General features: G+C 38.6%; 1 protein-coding gene across 1 annotated transcript in view; it reads right to left on the reverse strand.

The window, feature by feature from the left end:
• Positions 1–2,781: 2,781 nt before the first annotated feature.
• Positions 2,782–18,353, reverse strand: part of PTER (phosphotriesterase related) — a 133,192-nt gene continuing 117,620 nt past the window's right edge. Inside the window, exons 3-4 of the mRNA XM_012660903.1 lie at positions 8,368–8,508; positions 2,782–3,262 (exon numbers count right to left, since the gene is read on the reverse strand). Coding sequence (XP_012516357.1) covers positions 3,052–3,262; positions 8,368–8,508 — 352 coding nt within the window. The 3' untranslated portion in view covers positions 2,782–3,051. The remainder of the gene's footprint in view (positions 3,263–8,367; positions 8,509–18,353) is intronic.

Here is an 18,353-nt window from a genome sequence, read left to right on the forward strand (position 1 = left end):
ATACTCCTATTGTTAGTGTCCATGTGAATGAAGTCCTATATAGATCACAAATTTTTATAGAAAAATCTAAGACACTGAATTATTTCTTCAATATATATAATACTTTGGTGTACTGTGATCTTGCTGCTTTTATCCTTATGTCGGCTTTGGTTCTTGTGAGTTTACCTGCTTATTAGGAGACTTGGAGTCCGTTCATAGTGTGGGGAAGAATGATTTTGCCCTGCAGGAGAAGGTCTGATTGAAATGATGCTGCTTGTCCCCAAAGAAATTGTTTGCCTTGTACTTTCGTTACGTTTAGAGCTAGACCTGGGAAGGATTCAACTTCAAGCCTTAACCTGGAATTTTCTGGATTTGAGGGAATTCCCAAGCCTGTGGTCATTTTCACATTTCCTTTTTCTTAGGAATTTTCCTTTTCTCTCTTTTCTAGTGATAGTCTTTAAAAATAGAGATTGACATTGTATCATAGGATTACCCTCTAAGTGTGAAAATGTGTAATCATGTATGGTATTTAGGAAATCCCTTATGTGTCCGTTTTGTCGACTGAATACATTTAGATTTACTTGGAAAGTCAGAGAAATTGATTCTTTAGCGTTCAATCAAACTGACGCTTTTCCCTTCTTTGGAACAAAAGATTATTCATAACCCAATGCACAAAGGTTTAATTTGAGCTACTGCACGCATCACCAAGGGGACACTAGGTAGGGCCTTTAACAGTTACTGCGAGTCTGTGGCCTGAGGTTATTTCAAAATTAACAATTTCACATATAACCAATATGATAACAAAGTGTTTATATTTTGTATAAATACCTGCCACACACACACACGTTAAACGAAATATTTTACATATATAAAAAAATATATATATGTGGCTTTAGTTCCATAAGGCACAGTGGCTGTATTGTCTCAAAATTTTAATTTAAAAAAATATGCATATATACAATCACACACAAACATGCATAAATTATTTGATTTATTTTGGATTGAAATATATTCTCAATGACAAAAATATATGGAGTAGCAAAATAAAGAAAATGACTTCTCTTTAAGAATTATCCAGAAAATTAAATTTTGTTTGATTGAAATGCTCTATACTTCACATGTCTGTAAGTTAAGGCTATGGTTGCTCTATCACCATATGCCAATCAATATTTGAACTGCATTCTGTGGCAGACTGTTAATATGACGACTACATAAACACAGTGGCTTTCCTTCGCAATATTTATGAATTAGGTGCATTTGAGTAATCAATTTTTTTTCTTTTTTCTCAGGTGAATTGAAGCTGACAGTACAGTAGATTTTGAGAGTAATGCAAATCCTTTCTCTAGGGTTAAAACACACTGCCAAAAGCCATCTCTTTAATTTAAGGAGAAGATTAAAAATACATGTTGATATCTCCTAACTATCACACAACTTCCACTATTACAATGAAAAATCTGTTCCCCTTTCAGTTGCCTTTGAAGACTCTTTTGACAAGTAGATTTCAAAAGCAGAGACTGAAAAATCTGCTTGTTTTAGTCGTGAAGGAGATTTGCATTTTTTCATTTAAAGGAATTAGTTTGTTCTCCTGGCTCGTTCCTCTTTGGTACTTTCTGTTCTAATACACAGAAAGCTTGATCATCTTTGATCAGCAGAGATATCTTTTATTTAGCAAAGCTCAACTTTCTGAGAGTTATGCATGGTGTTCCCATCTGAAGGTGTTCTTTGCTCTGTTTAAATGTTTTGGTTTCTGCAACTGTCATGATTTATATGATTAAAAACAGCCATTTAAAAAAACAAAAACAAAAAACCAGCCATTCATCAAGAATAATGACTAATTCTATCTGGCCTTTCTAATATGTGAGATAACTCATAAATGAATTGAAATGGATTTTATTTCTATTTAACAATATCTATTTATCAAAGAGGAATTGGCAGCAAGGATTTGGAGAACTTTTTTAGGTCTCAAATAACATAATGAAGATTCAACCAAAAGATTAATTTATAAACAGTGGTATACATCAACTAAGTGCTTTAACCAGGAGTTTTAAAAAAGCCTTTATTTACACAAAATATCAGGGTTGGATATCTTTTAAGGAGTACGCTCTAGAATCAGGCTGTCATTTCCAATAGATCTGACCTTTTCTTCAGATAAAGAAGCGTTATTTTCCTCTGTTTAGGCCCAAGGAAAAACAAAAGGTAAAGGAAATAAAGGGAATATATATAAGGCAAACATTTCTCTTTTTTTGCATTATACCTTATCAATTAATTAAATTGTGGCCTTTGTTATTATAAATGTAATGATTCATTAAACTATATTATGTAATATATTTTGACTTTTATGATTGAATTTTTATAATTCATGTACTGCTACATGTTCTTATACAAACTTTTCAAAATGCAACAAAATTTATGGCAAAAAAATGGATACCAGAAAGCCAAAGACATCAAAACTGATTTATTATAAGAATATAGAAATAGGTGGGCAGCAAAACATTAACCTTTCAAAATATTTTTATCATTGTGATTTGGTAATTGTATTACAGTATCCTTTGGGGGGAAAAAAAGGCTCAAAATTTAACTTCCCTTGCTGTAGAAGCTATTTTAAAGTGCCATATTATTCATCAAGCATTAATTAAAGAACAGCAGGATAATTAGTAGGATCATCAATATTACAAGAAGCATTAGATTGCTCGAGAAGGGAATAATTTAACTAGAAACACTTCAAATTTGCTGAAGTACTGCAGCTCATAGATTAAAAAAAAAAACACACACCCAAACCAAAGCTATTTAAGGGATATAGACATTAAATTATTGTTTAGAAATAGGTGCTTCTGTATTTATTTTGTTAAGGCAGAATAATAGGGCTCAGTTAGGCTCAGTAACTCCCTGGAGACGCAGATGCATGATAACAGTCAGCCAGTTTTGGAGAAGGCAAACTCTCTTATTCTCCTAAGAAGGAAATGATCAGTCATTTGTCCTAGGGAACTGATTAATATCTCACAGTGAGTTCGAAATCACTGAGTGTTCTCTGCAAGTTTTATAGTCGAAGGTATGAACTCATAAGCCGCCATCCTATTTGAAAGTTAGCCATTGCTTAGGGTTTTCTATTAGAATCTTATGAAGTGCGTTCTCAGTTATACCTCTAAGTAACATTTTAGGTACGATATTGGTGAGTATATGGGCATAGCCGTGACCTCCATATTTCATCAGCCGATGTTTCGTGTGTATGTCATGGGCCATCAGAATTCGATCTTCGTAGCCCTCATCCACCAGGAGACGCACCCTGTGAAAAATGGTAACTCGTTAGATGTCATTTGTCTCACGTTTTAGCTTTTCAGGGTGTTTTTCAACTTTTCACTCAGCAACCTGTTATGCTTGTCATAAAGATACTGTCTTCCACTGTGGCATGTGTACTGAGAGACCTTTAATAAATATTGTGTGGTGATGATAGAGATACTGCTGCATCCTGGTAGGAACATGATCCTTCTCCCATGCACACGGAAATTTCTAACGTGGTATTTACGACTATGCTTGCTAAGACGGCATTAAAGATAGCTTCTGACAGGACACGCCAGTTTGAATGAATGACCACTGTAGCATTTCACTAAATAACATTTTCCTAGGTTTCCTTTCAGCATTTGTGTTCCCCTCCCTAAAATGCCTCTCTTCGTGGGCCCATTATTCAGATCTCATACCTATTCTTTCCTTTTATCTAGGGAATAAAATTAAGGATATCTGTGATCAATAGGGAAGCAAAAGGAATCTTCATACAAGTAAAACATTCTACGAGTAAAATTAGCTGGTTTGCAAATGATAGGCGTATGATAAGTGACACACTCGGAAAAAAAAAACTGTTGGCAAAGGTACCTCAATATTTTGAGCACTTGCCCCTTTGAAGTCTACGGGAATTTTGTCCCTGAGCATTGGGTTAAATTGACCAAGAAAAATGTATTCTATCTTCCTTCCGTGTCAACAAGATTGCTAAAATAAGAAGCTGTTCCTTTAAATTTATAGTCAGTTGACTAAAGAACAGCTTCCTGACTATGGTCTAAAAATGCAACCCTCTTTGCTTTGTTAAACGCTCTAATCTGTAGTGTGAGTCACCTCCTGACAGCCACCATCTGTATGTGTCTGGACTCCGGGCAGTGTCTGCCATGACTTCCAGGGGTCTCTGACGGCAGAAGATGCAATTTGCAGACAATGGCTCTTTTCTGTGATTCTCGGTATAGTCTTGCATGTGTCTGGATTCCAGAGTGGATCTAGGTGGATGGTCGGCGCCTTCCTCCAGAGGCTGACTATTTGAAAGGCATCCTTTCTGTTTCCATAGCATTTCTTGGGCTTCTAGTGCATGAGTCATATTTAATAACTACTACAGTAAGCAAAATGTAGGGCACTATACAAAACAAAAATCCCTCAAGCACAAAGCCCAACCCTCTGAGAAGGTACATTTTAAGATAAATTATAATCGAAGGTTAGACCTTGTATCTGCAGGTCAAAGGAATGCAAGTGCCAGAGTAGAAGAGACAACTCGGGTGTTCTGTCCAGAAATCAGTGTTCATGTCACATGCACCCTATGCCTGTCCTTAAGTGTATGTAATGCCATTTATGCCACTAAGGCTTTTTTTTTTTTTTTTTGCCTTGTTGACATTTGTGTGATGTCCTAAGGTTCTGGCAAGCAGTTACTTTTGGAACAAAGTCTATTTAAGGGAATTATCTAAGAGAGTTATATGATCACTTATTAAAAAGAGAGAAAGATTTGACAGAACAGATACACAATGCTGAACCTTAGTGCAACAAACCTTGCTCCAAAACTGCAAAAGGGTACCAGAGCACAAGACCTTTTAGGTAACACTTTCTCCCCGATTTTTTCTGAGTATTTCCCTCAGTTTTTGCCTCTTTTTCTTATCCAAGAAATATGCTATCTCATACTACAAAGGCGTAGCGTATGGATAAACAAATTCATGTGAGATGTCTTGTGTCGTATCTTGCAACACAAAGTTATCAAATTGTGAAGTATTAATAGTAAAGAAAGAATATAGTCGACAAGACACTCTCATTTAAAAATAGGAGCCCTTAGAACTCATTATGAATCTGGAGACTGGTTATCTCATGAGAAAGATAAAGTTATGGCTCCGGAAACACAATTATATCGTGACTATCAAGGAAACCTGCCTGGTCTTTAAGCTAAGAGATCGTCGCTCGTGTTGCGACGCTGTATGGAAGCACACGAGCTACAGAGATGCTGCCAGAAGGGAGGAACCACTACAGATGAGAAGACAAAAAATCGCAGTAATTATAGAAATACAAATGAGTTAGTGTTTTGCAAACAAATATTAGAGAGAGACTACAAAGTGTGAAAAGGCAGAGATATAATAAGATTTGAGAAATGGAGCAGAAGATTGAAAACAGGTGTTAGACGCGGAATTTCTGGTGCTGAAAACCAGAGGTAGGCAGAAGCGTGTTTCTGTGTTCTTGTTCTTCAGAGGTTTAAGATGGCTCAGAAAAGGACTGCAGATGAATGATGAAACCAAGTGTACACAATGTGGGGGACAATGGGGCCTGGGAGCACACACCCCCCAAAAAAGGTCATTCAGTACTTAACGTGAACTTTCCTTGGGTCAGGTGACCTAATGCATGGTTTTAATTTAAGGAAGGTTAAGCACACCTACACACATATATACGTATATATAGAATAGTACACATACATCATGTATACACACACTCTTATATATAATATACATTATATATATATATAATTTTTAATGTATTTCATACATCCAGAATGTTTTACATTTGGCACAGTAAAAGATAACCAAATAGCCAAAAGGAGCTGAGAAGGAATGCTTTGGAGGAAGTGATCACCCTTCCCTCCTATCTCCTCCATAGATCCCCCTTTACAGATCTCCTCTCTCTTTTCTAGAAGGTCTAGGAGCCTCATGAAAGACATAGGGGTACAGAAGATACCCCTCATTGCCATGAAAAAGCTCAGCAAAAGGAAGCAGATCCTGAGTGCAAATTTCCCATTTCCAACATGAGTTATAAAACATGTTGAGATTGATCAATTCTAATCATGTTACCTCTTCTGTATATATATATATCCACCCACTTCATTAAAGCCCCTTCGTTGTTTCCCCTGGCTATAAACCTCATCTTTCAGATGGAATCCCAGCCCTCAATCTCTTAACTGCTCTCATGTTCTGCTTCTACCTTCTACGAAGGTTCTCTGGTTCTCCTACCAAAACACGAAATACTGTTTTGGAAACTAATCACCCAATCACGTGCATTGGTGCCAATATACACGCAATCATGATTTCCAGCCTCAACTGGGTCTTACACACAACACATCCTTGTCTGTGTCTCTCTCGTTCACCCAGTGGCCATTCTTAGCCTCACCCTCCTCTACATGGTCTCGCCCTAAATCCATTCCTTGTTTCTCAAGAGATGGCCATGTTAACCTCACAGGGACACTAGAGGACACATGGCCGTGCGTCCTCAGTTTCCTGTTCCCTTCGCTAAAACATTTATTCAAATTCACACCAATGCTTGCTTTGTGCTCTTTCATTTCCATGGAGAAAGTATCCTTTCAACCAACTTTCTATTTGCTCCCCTGATACCCTCTATTTGTCTCCTTGTTGTATATTGCTGTATATTTCTTATCTATTCAGTTTTTTAAAAAAATCAACATCTATCGAACACTTCCGTATTCTGCATCAGCCACTCTGATAAAGACGTGGCATACTTTATTTCCCATTGGAATGGACACTGCTTCCTGGATTCATTCTCTCGTGTCTGCCCTTGCTCTTAGCTACATAAACATTGCAGAACTTGCCAGAAGCCTCCCTTGATCCTGGCTTGTCTTTCTAGCTTCAGCCCCACCTCTCTGCTTCCCTCCACTGCCACAATTCTTGAAAGAGTCACCTCCACATTCTCTCTCCTCTTCTTCACCGCCTACTCATTCTTCGAGCCTTTTCTGCTGAGACCGTGCTTACTGATGATAAAATGTAAGCCTCCTAATCGTGTGATCCAATGGATGCTCTTCTGTCTTCACCTCACTTGATATTTGCCACCTATAGCAGGTGTTCGAGGCCTTCCGCGATGAGCATTCCTCTCCACTGACTTCCATAACAACATATTTCCCTGACATTATCACTTTGAAAATTTCTTCTTGACCTGTCCTTGAGTGACAGTTCTGACTCTATCCCTTAAATGTCTCTGTCCTCAGGTCTCTGCCCTCATCCTCTCCTCTGAGCGATCTCATTTATTCCCACGGTTCAAACTATCACACGCAAACTAATGTCTAGATTTCTATCTCAGCCCAAATCCCTGCCCTGAGCTTCACATCCTTATCTTAGGGCCCCACTGGACAGCAACACATAGATACTCTCAAACTAATGTCTTCCTTGTCAATCACAAATCTATTTTTCCTCTGAGATTGTCTTTCTTTCTTTTCTCTTTAAGAGACAGGGTCTCGCTTTGTCATCCAGGCTGGAGTGTGGTGGCACGATCATAGCTTGCTGCAATCTCAAACTCCTGGGGTCAAGCAGTCCTCCTGCCCCAGCCTCCTGAGTAGCTGAGACTACAGGTATGCACCACCACGCCTGGCTAATTTTTTTTTATTTTTGTAGAGACAGGGTCTTGCTATGTTGCCCAGGCTGGTCTCAAACTCCTGGCCTCAAGAGATCCTCCTGCCTCAGCCTCCCAAAGTGTTGGGATTATGGCGTGAACCACCCAACCCACCCTCATCCCAGATTTTCTCACTTGGTCCATTCAATCTTCATATACCATGTGACCAAGACCAAATCCAAACCAGGTAACTACCCTTTCCATTCTTCATGTTTTCCACTTGATTGCAAAGAATGACTCCAACAATGGTTAGCTTTCATCACACATTGGACAATTTAGGGAGGTTGCATGTTATATGATGTTTGATCTTCAGACATAATACTTTCAGCATTTAAGTTGCAATAACCCCTTCAATGAATACCTTTAATAAAGCATTTAAAATATTAATTGTAGGAAGTTAAGACTTTAGCGTGGTCAACCTGGGAAAGAAACAGCTTATTTTATTAGGGGCAAAAGAAGGAAAACGTCTTTTGTTCTCTGATTGCCATGGCAGGGGTTGGGTATTATCTGTGTTTCCTGTTAGCTGCCCATCTGCACTGAACTTCTAAGGCTCTGCTAAGCTTTAGCCTACTTAGGATGACTCATTTTCTCCTTGAAATAATAGATAGAGATTTTCTCCCTGAAACAGCACAGATATATTTTTCCCTGCAAGTCTGTGCTTCAGCCTGCTTACTGTTTTCTGAATCTTTGCTAATACTCACCCACATATGACAATCAAAAAGGGCTAGTAAAAGGAAACACTCTGAGAGATTTCATCATATTTACCTTCTAATTCTTTTGTTATCATTTGGCATGTCAGTGTCCGGGTTAAACTGGTAATGAAGGAGTTCGGTACCAAAGAGATCATATTCCAAGTAACAGCCAAGTTGGGCAAATTCCAGTAGCTCCTTCTTATTAATTAGGGTCCTGGAGACAATGAAACAGACATATTGTTATTTTTAAGAGCATATTTTCCACATGTACACATTAAAAGTAGTAAGCACGCCATGTGCTAGAACACAGTTTGAGTTGGGTAATAGAACTTTTGAGTTGGCTCTTACACTAAGTACAATTCGTTACCAGAAATGAGACAGCTTACCCATCCAATAGGGTGTTTTCCTTTCTAAAGTACTTGGGGAACTATAGACTTATTTTAATTTTGCTGTCATTTCTCCCAAACAAGCTTGAATTCTCCTTCAGTCTGGCGAATTAGGCGAGTCACACCTACCTGGGTAAAACACGAAGCTTTGCTGTAAGGTAGCAGGGTGATTCACTTGTGAAGATCATAAAGTGGTTCTACAATTAATTTCATAAGCCTATATGAATATAATTCCAACTTTTTTGTAAAGGGACAATGCTCATAGAGATATTTATGTTCTGGAGTGCATGTTTTTTTAAATAAAATGCATTATTTTATGATACATTTTATGGATGTCTTCTCACTGCAATAGACATCCTATTAAGAATATCATTATTTTAGGATGTAAGACTATGTAAATGAATGGGAAAGGAGAGAAAGGTAGGATTAAGTACAGGCTAGAGACAGGGGAGCAGAGTATGAAGCATGAGTAGATTATCTCAAGGAATTGAGATTATAACAAGTAAAAAGGGAGGCGTTAAGGGAACCCCAAAGTACTGTGGTAGAGATCCAATCACATAGAGAACTAAGAAAGAATAAAAACATCCTACCAGGAGACAATATGGAAAGATTGTGAGGGGAGAATACACCCCGTTAGACATCACATGCAGGGAATTAAGGACCTACAGGAAGCAAATGATTGAGACCCAGAACTGGCCTGAGGAACAGCAGAGAACGTCAGACAATCATTATCGTATTAGGCTTCTTATCCGCACTGATATTCTATTACTTTGGCAACTCCAGGATGCAAGAATTAAAGCACTATTATATGTCTATAAACCTGCTTCTAAGAGGTCAGACATATTTTCAGAGCCTTTCTTCCAAACCATAAGAAGACCAATCAAGCCTCCTCGTGTCAGGGTGCAGGAAGTTTCCGCCTTCCCGGGAAGCTTCCTGGGAGTTGACTATCAACTTTCATTCTGAGCTATCATATTGTGGCTGGCTCCTTTTTATTCTATTCACCAGTTTAGCATAACTTATAGTTCCCGATGTTGTTTTAGGCAGGGAGGCTAAAAAATCTTCCCTTTATACTATAAAATGTACATTAGTTCTGTGCTGTCTTCTATTAATACTACTCCTTTTCCATCTTCATACCATGGAAACCATCTTTTGCTTCCAAAATTACTAGGCGAAAAGAATATGTGTTTTTCTACAGTAAACATATTCTGTTTTCCCCCAAAGAACCATGCTTAAAAACAAAATATACACGATCAAAATAACATAAGAGGGAAGAGATAAGTTTACTATTTTTTCCTTTTGAGTCAACTCAATTCAATTTGTTAATTACCCAACATGGGCAAAAGTACTGGGTGGGGGGAAGTCACGAGGGGAATCGGGTCACCACAGACAGGTTGGATCAGACTCTTATTTCTGCTCCTAATGTCCTTTTCCTTCTTTTGGCCTAATGCCTCGAGACTAAGTTTTCTAAATTTTAAGTGATATATTGAGGTATATGCTTAGCGAAAAGTTTATAGTCAAAGTAAAGCTGTAGAAAAATCTTCAATTTTGGTTATAATTGAAAATGAAAAGTAGGCTGGGCACAGTGGCTCATGCCTATAATCCTAGCACTCTGGGAGGCTGAGGCAGGAGGATCGCTTGAGGTCAGGAGGTCAAGACCAGCCTGAGCAAGAGCAAGACCCTGTCTCTACTAAAAATAGAAAAAATTAACTGGGCATGGTGGCATGCACCTGTATTCCCAGTTATTCAGGAGGTTGAGGCAGGAGGATCGCTTGAGCCCAGGAGTTGGAGGTTGCAGTGAGCTATGATGACGCCACTGCACTCCAGCCTGGGCAACAGAGTGAGGCCCTGTCTCAATTAAAGAAAAAAGAAAAGAAAAGAAAAAGTAAAGCTGCTCATCATTATAGCTGACACTTCCAAGAACTTATTACGTGTCTGGCATTAGGCTTTACATTAATTTTTTCATTTAATATTCTCCATAATCCCAACCAGGTCTCAATTTTACAGATGAAGAAACTGGGGCTTGAGAGATTAGATTGTCACACAAGGTGACGTGCTGAAATTCCAATTCGTCTCAAGGCTAGAACCTACTCTCTTGACCATTGCATTATATGGCTTCTCCTACTGCTAAATGTTTTTTTTTTACTCAAAGAACATTTTCCAGCATTACATTGACTGAATATGCACAGAGTATATTTCAATTTTTAACTTTGAAATCTGATTTCCTCCCCATAGAACCCTTAAACGACACTTGAAAAATGGGGCATTGACCATGAAAGGGTAGTGTGGCAGGGTAAGGAAGTGAAAAGCCCAGAAAGGTAAGAAAGGACTCGCTTGTAGAGATCTTTAAATGCTAAGTCAGAGGGTAACTGCATAGAATAAGCAGGATGCAGCCTGACAGTTATTTTGGAATATTTGAATGGTGTGGTTGAGAAGAAGAAACTGTACTAATTACGATAATCACTTACTTTCTTACTATGAGCCTTATATTGCTCTAAGCTCCTTTCAAATATTCAGGGGCACAGAGGCAACACCCACCACCAGATCAGAGCTCTCTCCTGAAGCCAGACTTGCACATCCCAATGCCTGCTTACCACCTCCACTTGGATGTCTAATAGATGCTTCATGCTGAACATGCCCCAAAATAACCCCTCATGGGCCACCCAAATTGGCTGCTCCAACACCCCTCCCTATCTCAACGGATGGCACCTCCATTCTAGCTGCTCAGGCCAAAAACCATGCAGTCATCCTTGACTGCTTTCTTCTTCTCGTGGTCCATATTTAATCCATCATGATAGCCTTTGGGCTCGACCTTCAAAACGTGACCAGAATCCAGACATACCATCGTGTCCTGTGCTACCTTTCTGATCCAAATCACTCTAATGTCTTGCAGGATCCCTGCAGTAGATTTCCAGCCATTCTCCCAGCTTCTCCCTTTCCTCTATTACAGATTATTCTAAATAGAGCAACAAAAGTGCTAACTCCACGCCTGAGTCAGACCAGGTCTCTCTGCTCAAAACCCAGCAATGGTTTCCCACGAGGCCCCACATGGTCTCTTTCGATGTGGTCTTACAGATGTCTATCTAAAAGAGGAATGGGGACCTTCAGGACCCAATTCTCCAGGTAGCAATGACACACAAGCGTTATCTATGTTACAAATGTAATCTGAAGAATGTCACCATGGGCAGAGATGTCTTTCTAGAGGAAGGCTAGCACTGTTCCGTATGATTCATCCACACATGTAACTTTCACAAGTAACTCCTGGGAATTCTTATCTTGTAGAAAAGCATATAGAAAGAAGTGTGACTTTGAGGGAACTGGTTCCTCTGTAAAATGCTCTTAAAAATGTCACAGTTGCATGTAGAGGAGATTTCTTCAGAAGGGAAGCAATTAGGCTCCCATTTTAGACATTAGTAAAATATAGTTTAAAAAGAGGGGCAGACAAATTTGCTGTCCTTAAAAAGCCAAGATACACACTCTCTCTCTCTCTCTCTCTCTCTCTCTCTCACACACACACACACACACACACACACACACATATACACATATATATGTGGCTATTATTATTATTTTTTAACTGACATTTAGTGATATGACCCCCTCCGGATAATTAAGCATTGGTGTGAAGGCAATTAAGAAATGAATTCATTTCTATTCTCCTTATTGAAGAAGGAAAGCAGAATGCAAAATCCATGGGGAGAAAATAGTGTCAGTGATCGCACCCGTTTTTCAAAGGAAAGTCCTGGGAAAAAGCAGAATGCTGTAATAGATGTTAATGAAGGGCAGGACAGGAGATGCAGGGGACACCAGAAAATCAGCACCTCACAATCATCAGGTATTTAACACAGCCCTAGCTCACTTAATCCTTTCAAAAGCTGTATCAGGAAGGCAGGTCATCCCCATTGTACAGATGAGGAAACTAAGTCCTAGAGAAGGTAAGGAACTCAAGCTTCCAACTTGAGGAGCTGTGAAGACACCCAGACTACTTTTGTGTTTAGACTAGGCAGCCTCTTCATGGGGAGAGCACCCACCCACCCCGGCACCTCACTCTATGGAGAAACATGCGCCATCACAGTGATGTCTAGGAGCAAGCACCCTGCACGATGAATGTCTAACAAGGTGACTTACCCACATGAAACTGACATTCAGTTGGATGGCTTCCAGGGACTGCTGCATTCATGCAAGTGACTTTCTTTTTTACTTGGAGAAAGGATTGACCCCGAGTGTCAGCATGGCACTATGGGAAAATGGGCTCTGCTTGGCGGCCTTCAGATGAAGATGAAACAGAGGTCCTGCCCTCTGTGCCATCAACGATCTCATAGCACGTCTTGGAAGAGTAGAGGTGTTAACCTCAGCCCGTTTTCCTCATTCCATATTCTATATCCATGACTAATTCTTTCTTAATCCAATCCTCCCCAGTATTTAAGACAGGTATTTTTCATTTCTTGCCCTAAACAGTGAGGTGACTGCAACATGCAGACAAGCTACTGCATTTCACCCTAAAGAAAGCCTCTTCTTCAAGGGGGATGAACCGATTGCCATGTCATTTATGAAATATCCTGGGATTTCCCAGGAGGAAGATGAGATTTTTGTATCAATGTTCATATCATTCAAAGGGTATCATTTCTTCTGCTGCATACTTCATATTTTTGTTCCTCAACTAATAAATAAATTCTCTGTAAATAAGGAACAGGCAAAAAACCATATTGCCATCAGCTAAAAAACATGGTGTCTGGAGTGATTTGGCTATCTTCATTTTCAGAATACACTTATCATTTACCCAGTGTTTTAAGGCTCATACTAAAACGCAAAACAGTTGATTCCGTTTTTCAACCCGCTTTATATTCTAGATCTTATCCACGTGCTGAGGGGTTTAGCTTAATGTCAAAATGTACTCTGAGTGGGAGAAAAGAAATCTGCGTGAAGTGATAATTTAGACAAGGGTCTGTGGGCTCTCTAGGTAGAAAGAACTAAGAGAAAATGATATGATTCATGGGTATGATCAAGATGACAACAATACCTACCATTTGTCTTGGGCTTTACAGTTTGAAATAACTCTCAAATACATTATTTCATTTCATACACTCAAGCATACCTTCATGAATTAATTCAGTAAATATCTCCTATCACCTATCTTGAGCTAGCCTCTGTGTTGGTTGTATAGATATGAATAAGAAATTTAAGCTGTTGCCTCTAGGATCTTAAAGTCTGCAGAAGAAATGGACATTTAAGCTAATAATCCTTATTAAATGTATGAAAGAGCTTTTATAGTACAAATAAAAAGTATTATGAAAGAAAATGGGCCGGGCGCAGTGGCTCACGCCTGTAATCCTAACACTCTGGGAGGCCGAGATGGGAGGATCGTTTGAGCTCAGGAGTTCGAGACCAGCCTGAGCAAGAGCGAGACCCCGTCTGTACTAAAAAAATAGAAAGAAATTAGCTGGACAACTAAAACTATATAGAAAAAATTATCCAGGCGTGGCGGCGCATGCCTGTAATCCCAGCTACTTGGGCGGCTGAGGCAGGAGGATCGCTTGAGGCCAGGAGTTTGAGATTGCTGTGAGGTAGGCTGATGCCACAGCACTTACTTTAGCCCGGGCAACAGAGTGAAACTCTTTTTTTTAACAAAGAAAATGAATGAAGTGATTCACTTGATTTTTTTGGATTCATTTTTTTTTTCCATTTGATTCACTTTGATTCATTTGAGTTGAATTTTAAAGTATACTGTTTAGATAAATGTTGATGGGGTTCAGTGTCAGGTAAGGGATGAACATTCCAGAGAAACATCTGTTGAGAGGCAAAAAAAGAAAAAAGTAAGCTTGCTCTTCCTCAATATAAGGCTGTGGTTTATCAGAGCTAAAGCGTGTGAGGGAAGACCCATCCATCCATCCATCCATCCATTTCATCAGAAATTGTTGATCACCTACTGTGAGGCATGAGCTAGGTGAACAAAAACAAATAACACACCTTCCCATCCTTCAAGAAGTTCTCACGTGTTTACTAGGGACAGACAGAAACAAATAATCGCTGACAGAATTTACCACGTGTCATAGTAAGAGTGCTATAGGAAGTGGGTTGGCAAAGAGAAGCAGATATCAAACACCGCTTGGTTGGTTCTAGAAAAGCTTCATAGAGACGAAAACCCCTGACCAATGGCATTTTGAAGAAAGATCGTGGCAAATGAATAGCAGAGTGATGAGCACGTGAGCAGCCTGTAAGAATGATCAGCTCAGAGCCCTAAAGACGAGGTCAGTGTGGCTTCAGCCCAGGTCCTGTGCGTCCAGTGGGAATGACGGGAAATGAGGTGTGGGGTGGGGGTGGGACAAGAAGACCAAAACTTTGGATTTTGTGCTGAAGGCAAAGGGTACCCGTTGAAGGGTTTTAAGTCGGGGGACAGGAATATAACCAGATTGACATTTGGAAAGATCCATTTGGTGGATTGTGGAGGCCAAGTTTCGAAGCAAGGCTAAGAAAGGAAGCCTGAATTCTGGTAACAGCAGAGGAGTCGGTAGGAGGGGCTGTGTTTGGAGACCGTAGTGAGGCAGACAGAAGAAGCAAGAATTTAGGCTAACAGCTGGGTGAATAGTGCTGTCCTTGGCCAGAACAGGGACAGCAACAGGAAGAGTGAAGAATGGGACACTGTCCCCACAGTGACAGCGGTGGAGGAGGGGATTAACAGGTGTCCTGGTCAATTGATTCAATGTTGGTGCCATTAAATAACAAGAACACGGAAGGAGGAGGTTTTGAAACTCACAATAAACTGGTGAAATAATCATGTCACATATTAATGTCATTGCACAAATAAACTAAAGCATGGGTCTTTGAAGTGATCAACAACTCAGGTGTTCCAACTCCTAGCCTAGCACTTTTCCCATACCTCTGTGCTGTGACTTGGTTCTAAGTCATCAGCTGTTCCTCTCTGTGAATTCCTGGGCCCAGAGGTGGCACACGTGGGCCGCTCTGTGCTGCTCTCGGAGCTAGCTCAGGGCTTCACAGAGCACATTCCCAGCTAAAACTCAGACTCGAGGCTTTTTAAAAATTGGTGTACAATTACAATAACAAGGGGATACTTACATATATAGCTGACTTCTTAAAAATGTTGCTGAATCTCAATGACTGATCATTATAAAAATTGTTCGCCAAAAAAGTAATTTCAGAAAACCTCTTTGTCCTCCTCCCCCCACCTGAGTTTCTCAATTTAAAACAAACGGGTATTTGTACAGATAGAGTTATGTGAGATTCTTTATTATTTTATGAAAGTTTTTTTAATAAGTACTTAGAATTACTAAAGCCAACTAGAATTATTCATCTAACAACCTAAAATGAATTTTAAAATACTTATAATGCAATATTTAAAAGAAATTAATATACGTCACTATAATCTAATGATTATAATCTAATTTACTATAATCTAATAAATTCAATATTAACATAATTTTAAAACACTATTCACGTGTATTCCTATACTACTAATGGCAGCTCCACTTCAACTATGAGACCTAAAAAATCCTCAATTGATGAATTTCAATTAATTAAAAATAAATTTAAATGTTAAAAATAGAAACTATATAGGAATGGCTTAAGTTTTTAATGTGTGGCCTAAACATTGCCTATGATTAAAAATATATAATATGCTACTTCAATTAAATATTTACCAAGAATGTTGGTTGAACCCAAACTCAAGCCATCAATTAGAATGATACATTTGCGTTAATATACTAGTGTATGCCCACATATGGAAGTATTGTAAAGATTCATTTATCTTTTTTTAATAGGACTCTTTTTGCATGAAGGCATTACTTTTATTGAACAGTATTTTTGATTTGTAGAGTATCTAGGAATGGAAAATAACAGAAAAGTACTACAGATTGCCATTATTTATATTTTAACATGCATCTCCCCTTACATTATTCAGTTCTCTGACTTCTTGGGAAGCTACAGTGATGTTTAATGACATCATAGGGAGAGATGACGTCACCTTTTCAATATTATGACTTAACTGTAGGCTTAAGCAAAAGGAACAGATGGCTGCAAGAGAGAAAAACCCTTGTTTAAATTAGACTAAAACCAGAAGTTGGCTCTGAATTACAAAGTGTAATTAAAACTTTATTTTAAAATGCATTTCACAGTTTATACATCCTAGGAAGAGCTTTTTACCATATGAACTTTGCGGCTGCCACGTAGCACAAAAGAGGTTGTGTTTTTCATGTAAGGTGATACACAGTTCAAGGAACGATGGTATTGAGGAGAGTGAAGATAAATCTCATAGACATGGCAATCCTATTTGTTAAAATGTCACATTTCATGGAAATGGTGTCAGAGTCATGAAAAATTGCTTTAGAAAAAAAATTACTCGTGGAAGGTTTTGGTGGGTAGAATTTTACTGCGTAGAATACATGACCAGCGCCTTCTCTTGCCCTGATGTTAGGCAGATTGCCCAAAAGTCTCTGTTAAAACAAAGTACAATTTGGGATACTCAAGAATTATTATAACTTTATTGCATTTTATTTAGCACTATTTATGTATATAAAGAATTTTAGTGCATTTCGGCTTGTCAAAATTTGTCTGGACACACCCTTCCTTCCTTCCTTCCTTTCTTCATTCTTTTTCTTTTTATAAAGAGGTCCATACATTGAGAGGAAATCCACAGCAAGCATTAATGGCGGGAGGGATTTGCAAAACACTTCAGGGTTTAAAATATATTTTCTTAACCCCTTTTGACATATGAGCAAACAAACTTGGAGGCCTAAGTAACTCTCTGAAGGTCACACTCAAGTACATGCTGGTGTCAGAGCCCAAAACCAGGTAACATGGCCCCAGGATCCCCTATTTCTACATTGCATTAATGAAAGAATAGCTGCTGCCACTGTCATCAAACAATTACAACCTAAATGTGTTCAAGGGTTTTGTTTCTATGTCAGGGAGGACTCTTTACAAAACAATGTAGATTATCACGTAAAATTTACTCACAGTTGTACCCAAGCATATATATAAGTGGCCATGATGATGTGTTAAGAGCATTTAGCTTTTCTTATAATTTTCCATCTTCTGTCACAGTGAAAACAGAGGAAATGTCCATGGACATTAGTAACTGGAAAAAGGGAAGTGGTGTCAGTAAATATTTTCCATCAAAAATTCTCACTTGCTTATCAGACCTGTCCTTTGTTGTCTGAACTAATTTTTTAAATTTCTTACTCTGTGGTTGGTTCTGAACCAAAAGGACTAAAATAAGTTGATTTCACTACACACTATTTACACACCGCATAGGCTATTACTGCACACTCATTCTTCTCATGCATTCTATACGTTATGTACCTAATGCATACTTATACATAACCCTAATAATAAACCATTGAGCAATACAGTACCACATTTACAGGAGTCTAGATGTTGTAAATAATTCCACGTGTATAACATTCCAATTTTTCTTTTAAAAAAAATGCTATTGCACTATTTAACTGTATAAAGATGTTCTGCTCAATTTCAGTCTGCCAAACTTTGGCTTGGAGTTTTTTTTGTTTTTTTTTTAATGACTTCACATTAATTCACTAGTATTCTTAGGGATTAAATGTGTACAGTTCCAAGAATACCACATAATTATTTTTTGTGGCTTTTCAAAGAAAACCGTAAGGTTAAAAGTCACCATAATTATAATCGAATAATCATTTTGAAGGCA

Source organism: Propithecus coquereli, unplaced genomic scaffold (genome assembly GCF_000956105.1).
Source record: "Propithecus coquereli isolate 6110/MARCELLA unplaced genomic scaffold, Pcoq_1.0 Scaffold69, whole genome shotgun sequence".
NCBI lineage: Eukaryota > Metazoa > Chordata > Mammalia > Primates > Indriidae > Propithecus > Propithecus coquereli.